This window comes from Podarcis tiliguerta (assembly GCF_965153285.1).
Source record: "Podarcis tiliguerta genome assembly, chromosome: 8".
Classification (NCBI taxonomy): domain Eukaryota; kingdom Metazoa; phylum Chordata; class Lepidosauria; order Squamata; family Lacertidae; genus Podarcis; species Podarcis tiliguerta.
Genome location: NC_139541.1, coordinates 60,620,374 through 60,639,948, shown reverse-complemented (window position 1 = coordinate 60,639,948; position 19,575 = coordinate 60,620,374). Strand labels below are relative to the sequence as shown.

Here is a 19,575-nt window from a genome sequence, read left to right as displayed (position 1 = left end):
TGTCGGTTTCAAAGGGGCCTACTTCCACGTTGGTGTGCACACAATTGCAGCTTACACAAGCAATAAACAATAAAAATCATTATTTTATTTGACTTCATTCTTCAGAGACTATGGACCACTTGGTATAATAGTCCATAAAACAACTTCTTCCCATCAGACTTGATTTATAGGCAAGCAACTTCAATAGGATATTGTGCAAATACAAATATTTACACCTGCCTCATTTCTGTCCCCAATGAGCTGTTACTGGTGATAAAGGCAGAGGAGGACCAGTTAAAGAAGGTGACTCAGTCCAAGTGGGGACAGACTGCCCACAGCAAGACAAAATAAAGTAGTTAATTCCTAAAAACAGAGGCTCCAGATTTAGTAATGTGTACAAATATGCATACACTTGTGTAAAATGTGCATATAAATGCATATACATGTGAAAATGACATACAGAAATGTCGCTAAGGAAAATTGTGTGTGTGTGTGTGTGTGTGTGTGTGTGACAGAATTGCATAGAAATGTGTATGCTAGGAGAATTTTGCACAAAGATGCTGATAAATTTTAATGAGGTCCTCTTCTTTTAAAATTGTGTGAAAATGGGGAGAACTGAATTTTAGATTTAAAAACGAGAAGCTGAGAAAAACCAAAACTAACAGAGATGCCCAACCCAAACCCAAACCCATGCACCTGACTCTTGTTTGGGTGTTCTCCTTGTTAAATAAACTCCTCATGTGAACAAAGGAAGTGAGGACAAGTGTACTCAGCTCCGTGCCCCAGGCCACTTTCCCCACCACTCTTCAACTAGTTTCTCCCAGCCCTTTCTGGAGATGCCAAGGACTGAACCTAAGACCCGCTTCAGCTTGGGAAACAGATGCTCTCCCGCTGAGCTATGGTCATTTCTACTGATGTTCTAGATTGAACCGAGACAGATGCAGCTCTCTGGGTGGGGCAGAGCCGCCACTCTCGCTTCCCGGCAACTGGGTCGTTGTTGCTTACAGGAAAGGGTGAGGCAGTCTGCACAGTGCGAATGCGGAGGCAGATCCAATATGGCGCTCCTATCAGTGCATTTGCACTGCACCAACCTCCCTGCCAGCTTGCCCCTTCCCTTCTCCCTTCTGGTAAGCAGCAGCAACTCGCCTGCTAGGAAGCTAGCATAACAGCACCACCCCACTTGATAGTGAGATTCTGTGACCTTCCCTGAACCACACAGTTGCCCACGGCAACTGGAGGGGGGAAGGGATGCTGATGCGGAATGGCACATACCTGTCCTCACTTCCCAGTTCATTTCTAGGGTTTACACACAAGCAGAATGCCTGACCAGAGGCAGGCTTATTTCACATGCTCTGACCTGAGCTCTGGCACTCAAGGCAAGACCTAAGCCTAGTTGTGGCAACTTCTGGCTCAGACTAAAGTAAGGCCCAATCACCATAGTGGCATAGTGGTGTTGTTCCCTGAAGACATCCATCACCAAGGTTCCTGCTGGTTCATTCTGGTCACCAAGGTGAAGCTGGGTTATGTTTCACCAACTGTCACAGATGCTGGCAGGAGCTATGCCCGTTATCAGTTGTCTTTGTTCAGCTATGATCCATAGCCAGCCAGCCAGTCTGGCGATGCTATCAGTGCACCTCCAACTGGCAATGGATTGTATGTAGTCAACAAAGGAAGCTGTGGTTTTGTGGGTTGAAAGCAAGGTTTTAGTAGATCTTTGGTACCCATCCAGATTCTCACAGATGATATATCCAGAGTTCTGCTTCTTGTTCAGGAGGTAGTGAACAGCTCCAGGTCCACACCATGGTGGCTAGCCTGTGGCCTAGATTTTGTTGGGCTACAACTCCAATCCCTCACCATTGGCCCTGCTGGCTGGAGCTGATGGGAGATGGAATCCAAAGGTTTCTGGAGAGTCAGAGGTTCCACATTCCTGACATTTTGGAAAGGTTAGGGCAAACTCTGCCTCTCCCTTGGAATTCATACCACTGTGCCTAGCAAAGCCCACATCACACGTGATAGAGAGGTGGTGTAATTGTAGTGGCTAGGAGCATATGTTGGCCAAGAACATTAAAAACGTGCCTCAGCTACAAGCACAGGCAGGCGCTGGTGCTTTCACTTCTTCACCTGTAGAATGAGTTTAGTAATACTGGCATCCCTTATAGGGTGGTTATTTATAGTAAATGTTAGCTATTTGGCTTGACTGGTGCTCCTGAGTGTTTTTATTTGTTTCCAGATTTGGGCTGTTCAGAACTACTGAGATATACTCAGAGTCGCAAAGTGATTTCATGCTCTTTATTCAGCTCATAGTGGTGAGGAGGAATGAATGAAAGTCCCCTCAAAGTATCTGCCTTATATACATTATTTACACAATGGGCTGCACATGATTGGCTAATTCTGGAATTCTACTGTAAGCCAATCAGGTTGTGGATTCACTTCTATCTGGAGCATGATTGGGTGGTTCCTGCCAACCAATCATACTGCTGCATTGTTCTAGGACCAATCAGACTGCTGCATTCTGAATCCTATTGTTCTAGGACCAATCAGACTGCTGCAGTTTGGATCCTATTCAACTCAGTACATAACAACTACTATATTACAGTAAGCAACAGTATGAAGGATGGCTGTATTTGCTCCTTTAGTCCTGTACCTTTATTTTAAATAAATAAGGAAACAAATTTCAAGACCCAGCCCTCCTAGGATTATGCCAATCCAGAGTGCAGGTGGGAAACCAGGGGGCTGAATGCTTCTTCCTCCAAACACACACACCTGGCCATAAAGTCCTGCATATAGAAATGTAGCACATTTGATAGAAAACTAGACTAAAACCCTCACATGCTGACTTTTTACTGAGAGGAAGTTCTTGATACGGATGATGATTCAATCCAGCAGTCACTCCTGCCTCCCCCCCCCCCCAGCTAAACTTTGAAGTGGTACAGGCTAAAGAAGGCTGCATCTTGTGACTTTTCTGAAAACACAGATCTGTGTTAGTAGTGTTTAGATGCTGTGCACTGTGATATGACATTCTATGCCCTTTTAAAATGTGGGGTTTTTTTGGGGGGGGGGTTATTGGATTGTTGTTTTTATTTTGATTATGTGTTTTGTGGTTTTATATTTTGATTTATTCTGTGAATTGTCCTGAGACCTCCGGATATAGGGTGGTGTATACATTCTATTATTATTATTATTATTATTATTATTATTATTATTATTAAGTATACTATGAGACCAGTTGCTAATTTTTTCACCTTACTGCCAAGTGACTTAATATAATTTCAGATTGTTAATTTTATCCCCTCTAGCTGTTTCTGCAGCCTCAGATCCTGACAACAAGGGGGTTTGTTCAAAGAGTAGTAGCAAAGGAAAGCAGCCTTAGTAAGCCCTGGCTTAAATTTAAGCCAGGCCTTGCTTTCAACATAGCTACCCATCTACCACGGGTATATATGGTAGAAGCAAGGGAGGCTGTTGCTCTCCTCCTGGGTGAATCATGATCCAAAGATCCCCAGCTTTCATTTCTTAAAAAAAGGAGTAAGTTTCTAGCATTTGAAGCACCTGAGATATGAGGCAAAAATGTATAGGCATTATTCTTCTCAAATTTAGTGAGAGACTAACCTTTCCCACCCCTTCCAGTATTCTACTCCCCCCACCCCAGGAAAACCCCCTGAGGGTGCCCATGCTCTGCACCTTTCCGTTATATCCTGGATCCCATACACTTGCACCCTGGACTCATGTGTGCTTTCTCTTCTGTTTTTTCCTTCCTTGGTCTTTAGGAAAAAGCTTTACATTGACAATTACAGTCTTCACAAACCCCACCCAGGTCGCTACCTATCACCGTGCCATTAAAGTGACTGTTGATGGACCCCGGGAGCCAAGAAGTAAGTTTGTTGTCTTTCCTTGGAAGGGGAAGCGTGTGGCCGGGCGACAGTTCTCAAGCTAATGTTTGTGGGTGCATGAGACCTTTTGCTGCTTTAAGGTATCCAAGTTGTGTCAGATTGCCACTGTGGCACCACACTTGCTGTGGCTGCTTTGCATGGGTAACATATAAAAGTGCCTCTCATTGTGAAACACTTCTGAGACCAGTGTCCGCATCGCTGATGGAACTCTGCTGGCATGGGACACACAGACATGATCAAGGGAAATCATGCCTTGCGCACTGCTGCCCTGTGCGCATAGTCAGAAGTGGCTCAGCAGGTGAGGTGAAGCTTCCCAGCAGGTGGGTCACTGTTGCTCACTGGGAGGGAGAGGGGTGATGCAGCAGCAAAGAGGTTGATGCAGTGCAACCACACTGGAGGAACAAATCCCATGCTCTTGCTGGTACGTTTGCACTGCACCAACCTCCCCACTGTCTTGTTCCTCCCCGGTAAGCAGCAGCAGCAGCAGCAGCAACCATAGTGGCTCCTTCCTGCCTGGCAAGCTGCTTCTGCTGATGGTGATGTGAGAGGCAGCTCATCACATGGGGCTTAGTTTTGTGATGGAACCCTGTCTGCAAACTGCAGAAATAAAATGGGTTGGAAAGGACCTTATGCAGGCAGTCGGCCCACCATCAGGCAGAGTGAGGCAATTGCTTCAGGTGGCAGGTGCTGTGGGGTGGCCAGTGTGGTAGCTACCGGGCTATTTCTACTGAGCCTCCCTCCCCACACGCCTCTTTTTGGAAATTGTCACCTTTAGCTAGGGGGGCTGTGAATCTGCCTTTGCCCTGTTCAGAAGATTTAAGGGAGATCATCTCACAATGAGTTCCCATGGGAAGCCATCACCTGAAATTCCCTAACAAGAGAGGTTCTTGGATACTTTGTAAGGGCTGTTAGAGGAGTCTCCATCAGAACTCCTGGCTCCTTTGACTCTCTCCTGTTGAAACACTTCCCACTTTCACGACAGAATGCCATTTTGGTTAGAAATGTAAGCAGCACCCTAGCAAGATCTGACCAAAGCCCATCTGGTCCTGGCTTATTTTTAAATTCCTAGGAACCAGGAGGTACTCAGCAGTCCCCTAGAAACCAATAAGCAGTGACCTGCCTTTGGACACCATGCTCATCTCCTTAGCAGAATTGTTAACACAGGCCCAAATTCAACTGTGAATCATCCCCTACTCCTCTTTCACATTTCATCACAGGACAGAAATTAAAGATCTCTATGATAGGTGGATGAGCTGCTGTTATGTTGGACTTGCCTGTTCTAATCGGATGAGTTTCTGTCAGTTTAAGCTTGTGGGCAACCCAGCTTTGTGCCAATACCTTCATGTGCCAAAAGAGGGTTCTTCTTCTTCTTCCACTGACTGAAATTTTGCAACTGGCATTAGCACATGGCTTTGGGCAGGCAACAACAGCCTCACCCTGTCAATAAAGTGTGCTAGTGTGGAGCTGCTAGAGTTCTTCTTCTTTACATTTCCCCTCATCTCCATTGGTTATATTTCTGAACTGCGTTTATGCCATGCATCTAAAGCATATTTCATGCCCTTGCCCAGCAAATCATGGGAACTGTAGTTTGTTAAGGCAGCTCTGTGATGAGTAAACTACCATTCCCATTATTATTTCAGGGGTGGATGGATGTACTTTAAATATATGGTACATATGCAGCCTAGGAGCAATGTCTCAATAGCTGTGCGGTTAGGCAGCGGAACCATTTATTTATTCGAAAGCATTGATGAACTACTTATTTTTAAAATCTCGAAGCGGTATACAATATCAAAAACAAAGGAGATTGTTAAAACAAAAATACAAACTAATAAAGCAGCAATATAAAAACATGTAAAAGCAAATAAAACAAAAGTTCAGCAACACTTCAAGTGCACGAAACAGGCCTAAATACAAGCCTGGCAAAAAGAGAATCCCATACAGTTACCTAGAGCAGGCATAGGCAAACTCGGTCCTCCAGATGTTTTAGGACTACAGCTCCCATCATCCCTAGCTAACAGGACCAGTGGTCAGAGATGATAGGAGTTGTAGTCCCAAAACATCTGGAGAGCCAAGTTGGCCTATGCCTGACCTACAGGTGTGATGGGAGCTTCAGGTAGAGACTGGGGAACTGCTTTTGGGGGATGCTCTGGACTGTTTGCAGAAGGTTGGATTAGATTGCCTGTAAGGCCCCAAACTGTACGGTTCTAGTTTTCATGGATATGCATGTATATGCAAGGACATCTAAGCAGCATACAGTCCAGGGCACAGACTGCCATTTCCCACCCTGCAGCTGCCAAGGTATATTTTTGAATTTAGATAATCTGTTGTATGGTAGCTGTGAGTTTCTGCTCTATCCCAGGCAGCAGTTAAATAAGTGGAGTCTGGCCTGCCACAGAGGAACTAGGCATGGCCATAGTGATGGGGAGTGGGGTCTCAGGCTCTCAAGCATGGTAAGAATAGGTCAGTATATAGGTATGTTGGAAGTAATATGATAAGACACACAAAAGTGGCTGTGCATATATATATAATGTATGGGTCTAGAGGTGAATCAGTCTGTCAGTTTCAGTGTCTCATTTCCCCCCCAATCTTATATTTGGTTCACGTTTCTGCAGCAATTTGCCATTTTTTAAAAAATGCTCATGAAAAATTCTCAGCATTTTAGTGTAAATTTTCCCGAATGCACACATTTTTGTATGCAGTTTGAAAAATATACACATTTCTACAAGCACTTTTCCCCAATATAATGAATTTTTGTACATTTCTTTCACTAACGTATATGCATTTTTATGCACACTTTCCCTGAACACAGTGCCTGTTTGTACACATGGTTTGATTGGGGAAACTGAATCACAAATTTCAAGAAAGTGTGAATTTTAAGGATAATTGTGTTTTTGTCTGGGTTTTGGTTTAAGCACAGTGAATTGGATCATTTCTCATTAAAATGCAAACAAAATCAAACTTCTCCCCCATCCAGAGGTGATAAAATTGACTTTGCCCAAAGCAGCAAAAAGCTTTTGGGCCAGCCTTTAAAAGCATTTTTAAAAGATGCTTTTATATGTTATTATTGAATTGTTTTATCACTGATACGCTTGCATCCTGGGCTCCTTTGAAAGGGTGGGATATAAATTCGATTACCGGTAATTAATGAGGACACAAAGAAGCAGTTCTTATTGCATTTCGTCTCCACTGCCTACTGGTGAACCTAAGTTAGACATGTCCATTAACTTCATTAGTCTACACTGCATCCCAGGGCTCCTTCAGGAAGAAGGGTGGGATATAAATTCAACAAACAAACAAACACATGCTATCTTCCATATCCTCTAGCCTGTACTCCCAGCTGGAAAGGGGCAGCCCCAGAAATGTAACCTCCCAAATGCTTCTTGTTAAGTAACAGAGAGGAAACAGGATTGGAGCTGCAGGAGCTGGTTGATGATGCAAGTGGAAGGCTCCAGGTGGCCACATCTGATTAAAAAGCGCTTTGGGTTTTGTTTGATCTGCAATCAGTCCATTAATCTCTTAATTATGCTGACTAATTGATCGGCGTTTCAGTTTCCTCCTCTGCTGTAGTCTTCAAAGACAGTCTGTTTTGAATGTGTGGAGGGCTCGGTAATGGATGTGAGGATGTAAAGCCTGTATATCCAAGTGACCTAGTGCAGGGGTAGCCAATGTGGGGCCCTTCAGATGTATTGGACTTAGGGGATAGTATTCAATGCAAATTCCACTCAGAGTAGACCACTGAAGAGTAGACACAACTGACTTAGGTTCATGTATCTCAGTGGGTCTACTCTAAGTAGGACTTAGCTGAATGCAACCCAGGATTGGGTGAATTAATCAATCTTGGTTTCTCTGAGCCTCTAATTTTTCATTCTCCGCTTTTTCTCATAAGTTTGCAATTTAAAAAAATTCTCATGAAAATTCGGTATTTTAGAGTGAAATTCTCCTAATAGACATATTTTGTACACAATTTTGCCAAGTAGACACATTTTTGCAATGTCATTTATCCTAATATAATGTATTTCTATATGTTGTTTTCACTAATATATGCACACTTTACACACACACACACATGTCCCTGTCCAGCTGTCCTACCCCACCCAATAAGGGGTCCTATGATCGTATCATGAGACAAAGTGAAACAGCGGAGTTAAAGGTGGCATTGAAAGCAGCAAACTAACAGACAATAATAATAATAAATGATGATGATGATGTTGCCTGACATGTATATTGGGAGAAATTCACACAAAGGTGCTGGTGAGTTCTCATGGAGACTTTTAAAAATAGCAAGTGGGTGGGGAAATGTGGAGAACTGAAGATTGAAAAAATCAGAAACGGAGAGAAGCCAAAGTTGACAAATGCCCTCATCCTTATCATGATGGCTGTATTTCATGACTAGGATCAGAGGCAAGAGCCCTCTCAGCAGCCCCTGACGCAAGAAGGCTTGTGAGCTTTGGGGAGACAGGTGGTTTTCCACCATATGAGCGGAATAGCTGAGTAGTAGACCCTGAAGACTTAATGGATGAAGCATTTTATTGGATTACATTGCTGGCTCCTCATCCCAGACTTTTTTGAACTTAGAACAGATTTGTTGAAGTAATGGACTTGACTAACTTGAACCCTTTTGGTTCTATCAAATTAAGTTCTTCCCAAAGTAGTTCCATTGAAATTAATGGACCGAATTAATTTATGCTTTAATTATATGCTACATATTCTGAATTGCATCCAAACAAGTCATACTCGGAGTAGACCATGGAAGAAATAAACTTGACTAATTTGAACCCATTGGTTGTAGTCACCTAAGTTCTACTCAAAGCAAGCGCATTGAAATTAATGGGCCAAAGTTAGCTGTGTCTATCCATTTCAATAGGCCTAGTCTGAGTATGACTAATGTTATACACAAGCCATTCATTTCAGTGGATTTACTTTTGCATATGACTTGGCTGGATACAATCCAGAATACATAACATTTTATTAAAAACAGCAACAGATACAATTAAATGGAAGAGGGAGCCAGCAATAAAATGCTTGGTGGGGTTTTTAAATTTATTTTTTTCTTACAGTCTTCACAATCTATTTAAAGGTTGTACAGAGGGCCAGAGAAATGCAAAGGTGTTGCCTGCATGTGTGTGAGCTGAGTAAAGAGGAGCAGAGAGGAATTACCTTGAAATATCTCCTGTTTACAGTTAAGGCAGCTCCAGAATAAAGTCTGTTTTTAATGTTTACTGCTACACTTGGAAAGCCTGATTAAATGTGGATGTTCCCCCTCCAGCAAGGTGTGTGTGTGTGTGTAAGAGGAGACAAACAGGCAAGCTTCTGTTTGCAAAAATGAACAAAATTATCCCACTTAGGAGGGTATGTTTTGCTTTCCGTTTGGAGCAGGGCCCCTTTGGACATATATCACTCATCCCAGGTTAATTTAGACAAGGGGATTGAAACAGAATTGCAAGGTGGCCAATTCCTCCTCTTTCCTTTGAGAGATTTATTACTTTCCTCTCCTGGCACCTATGAGTGGCGTGCAGAACTCTGCAGAGGCATTTCATCCACCTTAGCAAGTGTCTTTAGCAGGGCTGGGGAACCTGCGCCCCTCCATATGCTGCCTGCTCTCCAACTCCCACCATCACTGATCCCTGGCTGCGCTGGCCAGGGCTGACGGGAGTCTGAGCCCAGCAACATCCGGAGGGCCTTATCTCTTTCCCCTAGAATCTCAAGTTGATTCCCTGTAAAGAGGGGGAAGGTTGCATGGTGGAAAGGGACAGTGATGGCAGAGCCACCATCCAGAGATGGCCGAGGAAGCTAGCAGCGATTAAGAACAACGCTGCTTTCAACCTGTGATCATACTGTTTCTCACATCACGAAGTGGTGGGAACACAGGACTAACACTACAGGGTTTAGTTTCACTTGGATCAGAGAGGGGAGGGAGGGAGGGAGGGAGAGTGCACTCAGAGGTGGAGTTAGCTGCTCCGGCACCCAGAGCAGCACACATGCTGTGCACTCGGGGGAAGGAAATAGACGTTTCTGCAGTGGGAAGTAAATCTAAGAGCTATAGGCCCACACAGTGCTTTAAAAAAAGAAAAGAAAGGGGGGGAGGTGTGAGTACTCACCATGAATTTGTTACAGTAAGTGCCACACATTCAACATGGGGAGGGGTGCCGGTACTGAGTACCCTTGAGTACCCCAGAAAAAAAGCACCAGGTCAACTTCTCAGAGGCCCCTACCCCTTGTCCAGCAGTACTTCACCACCTCCAGCTAATTCTCAGCTCACTTGCTTTCTTTTTCCAAAGGCATTTTCCTGCCCCTAGCTCGATATTTGTTTATTGAACAGGTGTATACCTCACATTTCAACTGAATAATTCTCAAAGTACAGTGGTACCTCGGGTTAAATACGCTTCAGGTTACATATGCTTCAGGTTGCAGACTCCGCTAACCCAGAAATAATACCTCAAGTTAAGAACTTTGCTTCAGGATGAGAACACAAATCGTGCTCTGGCGGCACGGCAGCAGCAGGAGGCCCCATTAGAAGTGGTGCGTCAGGTTAAGAACAGTTTTCGGTTAAGAACAGACCTCTGGAACGAATTAAGTACTTAACCTGAGGTACCACTGTACCTAACAATCGACAGGTTGTAATAATACCCCATGAAATCTCTCTGTCTCATGCACACCACAGTAGTAGCCCTTAGTTCCCTGGCAAGTGGACAAGGTCAGAACATTATTTCCTCCACTTCTGCAATCCTAAAGATATTACATTCCAAAAGCTGGGAAGAGATTCCCAGCTATCAAGGAACATTAGCATTCTTTGGTTAAATCCCTGGGGGCCACTTATTCACCATGGTCATGCCAGCCAAACTCTCAGTGCTGCTGTTCAATGATTTCATGGCTGATGCTGTGAGTAGATAAAAGTGATTGATTAATGAAAGCTTTCTTATCGAAATTACAGTTGATAGCTTATAGATATGATCATTGGGGTTTAGTTCTGTGGTTTTGTCTAGCTCCTTTCCACTTGTTCCATTAGCTTGCCTTTGCCCAACCTGCTTCCAAACTTCACTACAGGAACTTTATTGGATACAGAAATGAAAATGATTATCCAGGATGGTGTTTTAGCTCTCATTAGTAAATAAGCAGAGAAGTATGAATTTTGAAAGTTACCTCTGTTTCAGTTCACATGTTGGTTTGGGAAGTGTGGATTAGGTAGATTAGCATTAAAATGCAAACTGAAATTAATTTATCCCCCATCCTTATTGATGGGCTGGATTTAGCTTGATTCAGTCTCAAGTTCTGCCGGCCTGTTCTGATGAGTTGAGATGTGGGTCTACTTTGAGTAGAATCCTGTTGGTGACAACTCCGAGTGTTAAGGGTAGAGAACACCCTTGAGCAGCAGCACTACAGCTAATAGGTAATTTGGGACACTGGAGTCAATGGTCTGATCCACTGCCCCAGCCACCTTTAGATGGTAAGCCCTACTCACCAGGAAGCTATCTTGCTCATTCCTCTGAGTGGGCACCTGGAATTCTGCTGCAAAGCCCTGATGACACCACTGAGCAGCAAGGCCTTTTGGAAAGCATTCATGCCAGAGGAACATGCCAGCTGTAATATATCACCACGCAAGATCTCAAGCTGAGTGTTCCTGAGGTTAATTTCATGTAGTGCATACAAGATGTACACATGAAGGTGGGTTAAGGGTGAGTGTTGGCAAGCGCACTGATTTGAATGACCTACCTAACTCGTTTACTAAGGAGCATATACAAGCACAAAGAGATAATGTAGCCATCCCAAACCCACGCTGCTTAAAAAAAAACACCTTTATGTTGTACCAGCTCCTACTGCAGCAATATAGAGACCAAGGCAGACACACCTCAATTCCAGCTGCCCACACCCTCTGTATCTTATCCTGTCTATCTTTGTTCTCATACCACACCCATTGCCAAGGGATCAGAGCATCGCCTTGTGCTTTGATGCGTTTGTCTCTTTGCCCATTTTTGTGCATCCAAACACACTGTGTCTGTGAAGCCTCTGGTTGAGTGACGTGAAATGGCCTTCAAAACACATGTGCTGCTTCACATTTTAAGTTTGTTTGTTTTTTGGTGGGGTGGGGAGCCCAATGTTGACAAGCTATCACTTTGGAAGTCCCGCCACACCAAGCCTGAAAATTCTGGGGAATTGCTCAGAGCTCTTACATGGGAACACTAACCTCTAGCCCCTTTCTTCCATATACTCACAGTAGGAGTATCTCAAACTAGCCCAATAAGCCACTGCTCCTTGCTCCTAATCTAGTTTAAAGAACAGTGGGGTCCCCGTTCTATGCAGTCTTGCAGAAAAACACATCCACTTTTTCCAATCCTCTTTCCCCCATTAGTGCTCACTAATGGTTTCTCATCATCCTGGGGGAAAAAGTGACAAGTGGGGTGCCATAGGGTTCTGTGCTGGGCCCAGTGTTGTTCAACGTCTTGGTTGAAGAAATTGAGGGGACGCTTATCAAATTTGCAGATGACACCAAACTGGGAGGGGAAGTTAATGCCACAGAAGACAGAATCAGGATTTAATATGACCTTAATAGACTGGTCAACTGGGCCCAAACAAACAAAAAGTATCTCAAAAGGAACAAATGTAAGGTTCTACAGTTAGGCAGGAATAAACAGCTGCACAAATACAAGATGGGAGACAGCTGACTTGCGAGTAGTACGTGTGAAAAGAATCTAGGGGTCTTAGGAAACCATAAGCTGCTCATGAGTCAACAGTGTAGAAGCAAAAAAGCTAATGCTATTCTTGACTACATCAACAAAAGTAGAGTGTCCAGATGAAGGGAAGTAATAGTACTGCGCTATTTTGCCTTGGTCAGACCACACCTGGAATACTGTGTCCAGTTCTGGCCATCACAATTTGAGAAGGATGTTCACAAGCTGGAATGTGTGCAGACGAGGGTGACCAAGGTGATCATGGGTCTGGAAAGTAAGCCTTATGAGGAACGGTTGAGGGAGTTGGGTATGTTTAGCCTGGAAAATATGAGAGGAGATATGATAGCGATCTTCAAATATCTGAACGGCTGTCACATGGAAGATGGAGCATGCTTGTTTTCCCCTGCTCTGGTGGGTAGGACCCAAGTCAATGGAGTCAAGTAAAAGAAAAGCGATTCCAACTAAACATCAGGAAGAACTTTCTGGTGGTAAGAGCTGTTCAACAGCGGAATGGACTCCCTTGGAAGGTGGTGGACTCTCCTTCCTTGGAGGTTTTTAAGCAGAGGTTGGATGGCCATCTGTCATGGATGCTTTAGCTGAGATTTTTGCATTGCTCGTGTTTGGGCTAGATGACCCTTGGGGTGCCTTCCAACTCTACAGTTCTGTGATTGAATATTAGACATGCAACTACTAAAGACATTTCTCTTTCAACAAGCCTTTTAAGTAGATATTGTTCCCTGTCTGCATCTGTAGCAAAATTGTTTTTAAATGTGTTCTCATTTGTGTGTTTGCCACCCTGGGTTCCTTTGGGAGGAAGGATGGGCTATCAATTTAAATAGTGACAACATCTGGAAAACCAAAGGTTCTTCACACCTGTTTTAGGCCAAAGGCTAGAAGACCTGTGGGTCACCAGCTATTGTTGGACTCCCAAATCCCAGCAGCCTCAACCAGCATGGCTAATGGTCAGGGATGATGGAAGTGGGTTTCCCAGAGGCATCTGGTGAGCCCCTGTGAGAATAGGATGCTGGACTAGATGGGTCACTGGCCTGATTCATCAGCCTCTTCTTATGTTCCTATGAGTTGGTGACCTAGAGACATCTGAAGGGCTGCCAGTTCCTTGCCCCTGTTCTTAGCCTTGTGGGTGCTGAGGGCAAGTCCCTAGAGTCTTGTAGCAAACCAACCCTGGTTGGGCAATGATGGCTCTGGAAGAGAGGGAACATTCAGCATGTTGTTCTCCAGCTCTTGCTTTTGCTGGAAGCTTGCCAGCCACGCTAAGAACTGCTGCCAGGCAGCCTGCCCTGAAACAGCTGGCACCAAAGCAAACGCGGCACTGAGCATTCCTGGATTCTCATGTATATTAGCATCTGAAGGTACAACAACATATTGTGCCTCACACCCCAACCTTTGATTATCACATGTATAAAAAGATTCTCATATATGTAACAACACTGCCTGGGGAGAGAGATTTCATAAATCTGAGATTCAGCAGGGTCCAAAATTCATGGCTATATTCAAGGTTTAACAGGAAAAAACCTCAAAAGAAAAGGCAATTCAGATAATTTGTTGTTGTTGTTGTTGTTGTTGTTGTTGTTGTTGTTGTTGTTGTTCTTCTTCTTCTTCTTCTTCTTCTTCTTCTTCTTCTTCTTCTTCTTCTTCTTCTTCTTCTTCTTCTTCTTTTTCCTGTTGTTGTTGTTACCTTACAATGGACTGCATCCAGATCATCCTACCTCCTATTAAAAAGGCAAGATATAAATGGAGCTCATGGGCACATACTCAATTCTTTCACTGCTCCCTTTGCAGCTGGAGCAAACAAACCAGGAACTCTTCAATTAATTATAGTTTCTTATTCTGTCTAAACCAGGAAACCATGGCTCGAGGCTTTCAATTTCAAACCAGGGTTTCATATCCTGGCTTGTTCCAAAGCTTTTAACCATAGTTTCCTGGTTTGGATCAAGTGGGAAAAATAGGTAAATGGAGACTTTCTAGTTTGAAGGCCGTTCCTACCATTAGGCAGAATGAGGCAGATGGAATGTGAGGGGATGCCTATTTATTTGGAGGTTTACAAAAGGGAGAGCAGGAGGGACCTTGAAGTTGCCCATTCATAGCTGGACAGCAGACAGATGGCATATGCAGGTCACCTGTAGACTAGTACCCACTGTGGCGAGGTAGATTGTATTTCTCTTTAAATTAACATATGCAGATTTTGTGCATATCTGTGGCTTCTTTTGAGACAATGTGTAAGTAGCCATCCTGATCCTCCCTCCTCAGGCTACAGTGCCGAGGATCATGAGGGAAGGCGTTACAATTAACATGCTATAAAACTGACATAAGTTTATTGAGTAGTTCTAGAACAGGCTTCCTCAACCTCGGCCCTCCAGATGTTTTTGGCCCACAACTCCCATGACCCCTAACTAGCAGGACCAGTGGTCAGGGAGGATAGGAATTGTATTCTCAAAACATCTGGAGGGCCGAGGTTGAGGAAGCCTGTTCTAGAATATACATTTTCCAGGAGATTATCTCCTGAAGTCACTTTGCAAGCAACAATACCTGGCAGTTGACTCTGGGTGTTGGCAGTGGACCCAACAGCTTCCCAAGGATGCTGGTAGCTGGTGCCAGCCCTGTATCAGCAGCCAACATGAAGCAAGGTAAACCTGGCTAGGACAGAGACAAACCAATAAGAAAGCAAGACAGGAAGGAGTAACCCAGGTAACTTAGCAACCTTAAAAATGGATGCCAGAGAGGAGGTGTGGCTATTGTCAGTCAGAGGATAGGCAGGCCTAGTTCCTGGGACACCAATGCCCCAAGGGGTGGGGTGGGGGGCTGTGATAAGATAGCAAGCAAAACCAGTCAGGCAAGTTGGAAACCCGCCAGAATCATTGATTCTTCAAGATAGTTTTGGCTTAAATAAAAGCAATTAAGAGCAGCACGTGCCCTGGTTAGTGGTTAAAATTATATTTACAAAATGAAAAACAAGGAGAGCAGAAGTCTCTGTGATCTTGCCAAGTTGTGAGGGGAACGGTATTACTATAGTTTCTGGTCCACTGCAAAAGTATGAGAGCTGATACCACATTTGAGGGAGCCCTTAGCAAAATCCCTGCCTTACCAAGCCATGGACTTGCCTAACACCAGCAGTGGGTAGCTTTGAACCATTTAAAATCTCCCACAATGCCCTGGCTGAGGCTACTTCAGGTATGAAATGTAAAGGGATGGTTTATAACCATCCACAACTTGGCATGTTTGTGTGTGTGGCAAATTGATTATTTTTTCCAATCTACTCATTTATATTCAGCCATTTGTCAGGGCTGTCTCCTTCATCCAGACATTTGATCATGCAGACGCCTGGGCCATGTGCCCTGTCACCATGTGTACAATGAAGCTTGCTCCATACTTATGAGTCTAGGCACACAACTTTGATTGAGCAGGAATTCCAGACGCCCACAAAAACCGTAAGTGGGAATGTCAGCCCCGTCCCACGTTCTGCTCAGGTTTCTACTATTCAGTATTCAGATCTCTCTCCCTTGTCAGAGTGAGATAGCAACTCTCTTATCAGCAGCGCTTTTTATGAAGGATGTAAACCTGCGTGTTTTGGCAGCATCCCAACAAGCCACCCAACAGTTGCTGGCTGTTCTCAGATCCTGCCAGGAACTTGGAAGGGTGTCATCACACCACTAGAAAATATTCTGAGTTAATAGCTCTGCCTCTTTCCCCTCCACCCTTGAAATCCATAGGTCTTACTTGTGGCCCCTTAAAGACTAGCCAATTCATGATGGCATAAGCCAGAGGGGGGCTTATTATACCTGCCGTGTCTCCCACTTGGCCTGTGGTGTGGTTGTGCCCAAGCCACGCTCCCCATCCATCACCTGACATCAGATGTGGCAGCAGTAAACCCACTCTAAATGCGTTCCTTACTCTCCCTTTCCACCCGCTAGTACATTTCAGTGTAGGGTTTGCTCTTATTATTATTAAAAAGTGGAATCTTTTTGTGTTGTTCTGTGGTGACAGAAAAAGGCACCAAATTCAAAAAAGGGGTTTTAATGTTCAACAAACACTGTGCAAGGCTCCCAAATACCTTTGGGGCCTGGATCTGGGGCAGATCAATCTCATAGAATCATAGAGTTGGAAGGGACCCTGAGGATCATCTAGTCCAACCCCCTGCAATGCAGGAATATGCAGCTGTCCCTTATGGGGATCGAACCTGCAACCTTGCCGTTGGCAGCACCACGCTCTAACCAATTGAGCCATTCTGTTGGTCATAATCCTGGTCATAAATGTTGGTCATAAACCAATCCTGGGTCATAATGTGGCCATTTCAAATGACCAGATCAGGCTCCAAATCATGGGGGGGGGGAGCATGCAGCCCTAATTTAAACCCTCTGTATACCACTTTAACCACCATGGAGATTCCTGGGAACTGTAATGTGTCAAGGGTGATGGAAATTGTAGGTCTATGAGGTTAGCACCCTTAGCCACTTACAGTTCCCAGGATTCGTTAGCATTACCGTAGTATACAAATGCTTTGCAGAGTATGGTGTGGATGTGACCTGAGAGTGCTTTGTTTTCTTCCTTTGCAGCTACGACTCAAATTTGAGCCACGCCTGCAAAGGAAGCTTTTTCCATTGCACCCACGGCTTAAATTGAAGCTAAACTACAAAGGAAAATTTGAGCCTGAGTTGTCCTTGTAAAGGAACATTACAGGGAAGTTTTTAATGTGTGATATTTTAGTGTTTTTTGGTTTCTATGGAAGCCGCCCAGAGTGGCTGGGGAAACCCAGCCAGATGGGCGGGGTACAAATAATAAATTATTATTATTATTATTATTATTATTATTATTATTAATCTCTTTTCATCCATGGCTTGGATTGTAGTTGGGCTTCAAAGGAAGAAGCTCAACCTGAGGTCACTCCCATTCTTCCTTTGAAGCTGCTTCATCTAACACCAGGTGATTCACAGGACTTTCTGATCAGAAGGTCACGACAGGGTAAGCTCCCGTTGCTCGGTCCCTGCTCCTGCCAACCTAGCAGTTCGAAAGCATGTCAAAGTGCAAGTAGAGAAATAGGTACTGCTCCGGTGGGAAGGTAAACGGCGTCTCTGTGCACTGCTCTGGTTCACCAGAAGCGGCTTAGTCATGCTGGCCACATGACCGGCTCCCTTGGCCAATAAAGCGAGATGAGCGCCCCAACCCCAGAGTCGGCCACGACTGGACCTAATGGTCAGAGGTCCCTTTACCTTTTTACTTGTTAATGTGGTCCACAGGGGGTAGAGACATTTTTGATCTGGCTTATCAGGCATATGCTTTTATGGAGTGTCTTAAAAATTAACCCTTTATGGTAGATTGTGCTTTTTTGGACTACCTGAAAGACTAACAAACGTGTGAGCCAATTTGGAGCAGTGGTTAGAGTGGTTAGATCAGCGTCCATATTCCTATTCGATCATGAAGCCCACTGAGTAACTTTGGGCCAGTCAGCAACAGCATTTTTTATTCACGTATTGTTTCAGGAAAGTGCAAACTAGGTAGTTTCTCATTAAAATCTGAACCGTTTGAATTTTTCCCCCATCCCTCCTTTTCACCCACTTCATACCAGTGCATTTTTCAGCATGCAAATTCTATTGAGAGCCAGTGTGGTGTAGTGGTTAAGAGCGGTAGTCTCGTAATCTGGGGAACTGGGTTCGCGTCTCCACTCCTCCACATGCAGCTGCTGGGTGACCTTGGGCCAGTCACACTTCTTTGAAGTCTCTCAGCCCCACTCTCCTCACAGAGTGTTTGTTGTGGGGGAGGAAGGGAAAGGAGAATGTTAGCCGCTTGGAGACTCCTGAAGGGGAGTGAAAGGCGGGATATCAAATCCAAACTCTTCTTCTTCTTATTCTGTATCTGAGCTAATTCACTCCTATATGGTCACTCTCCTCAAAACTGGGCAGCCTGAGATTTAGCACAGGCCTCTTGAGTCTCACCCAAGTGCCCTGGGAGGTTTGAGGAAGGCTTTGAAGGAAGAAAAAGTGACGGCAGGTGGAGACAGGTGAGGTCCTTTCAGGTACAGGAGCATCCTCAGAGATCTCTGTACAGAAACACCTACCAGGCAGGGCTGGCCTTACCATGAAGCAACATGAAGCTGTTGCTTTAGGCAGCTGATTTCAGAGAGGGCCCACCCTTCCCCCCCTTTCCATTTTTGGCTTTCAACTCCCTGGGTCCCTTCAAATTAAAGAAACAACAACAACCCAGCCTCTTTAAAATGGGACACATGAGTTTGTATTTATTCAACATTAGTCCTATGCTGAGTAGACTCATCAAAATTAATGCTCATACCCAACTTCGGTTGATTAATTTATTGGGTCTACTCTTGAGTATATCTTAGTTGGATATAACCCACAGATACCCTAACTGACAGATAGCAAACTCACAGCAATGCACTGGCATGTGCAAGAAGAGATTGGTATATTTGTCCATTTTTGTTTCAGTTTCTCATTCCCCCCCCCCCCCCCGAATTCAGAGCATATCCACTGCACATATAGTGTACGCATTTTTGTGTGCATTACGTGGCTGGAGAGCTGCACTGCAAAATTTGGAGAGCTGCAAATTCTCAAGGATGCCTGTGTTTCACTTCACATATCGTTTTGGAAATTGTGCAATGGGTAGGTTTGCCTTCAAATGTGAACTGAAATGAATTTCTCCCCCATCCATACGCATAAGGGCTAGAAACCTCTTTTAAAGAAGGTTTGGGTTCTCAGGAATTTCATATGCTTTTGTGGTTGCAGCGGACACACACGCAGAAAGAGCCCCGAGAACAGAGACCAGCAGTACCGCTATTAGTAACAACAATAGGCTGCACAGGATCCGTCCGTTGGCCAGTTTAATATTATTTTTCGAGCCTTAACGGCTTCAGCTTCTGGAGCACTCATGAAATATCTGGCTTAATAAAACATAGGGCCTGGCTGTTTCCTTGCTAGCTTGGGAATTTTTTTCCTCCCTCCAGAAAAAAACAATTATCAAGTCTGGCCAAAATTCTGACTCCTTGGTAATTACTAGTAACAAAGTGCAGCTCTTTAGGG

At 44.3% G+C, this 19,575-nt stretch overlaps 1 protein-coding gene across 3 annotated transcripts in view; it reads left to right on the top strand.

Annotated features, from left to right (window-relative positions):
• The window catches only part of RUNX3 (RUNX family transcription factor 3), a 167,059-nt gene that overhangs the window by 112,634 nt on the left and 34,850 nt on the right, over nt 1-19,575 (top strand). For all 3 annotated transcript variants that reach the window (XM_083455670.1, XM_083455669.1, XM_083455668.1), the window contains one exon: nt 3,744-3,848. In XM_083455670.1, coding sequence (XP_083311796.1) covers nt 3,744-3,848 — 105 coding nt within the window. The remainder of the gene's footprint in view (nt 1-3,743; nt 3,849-19,575) is intronic.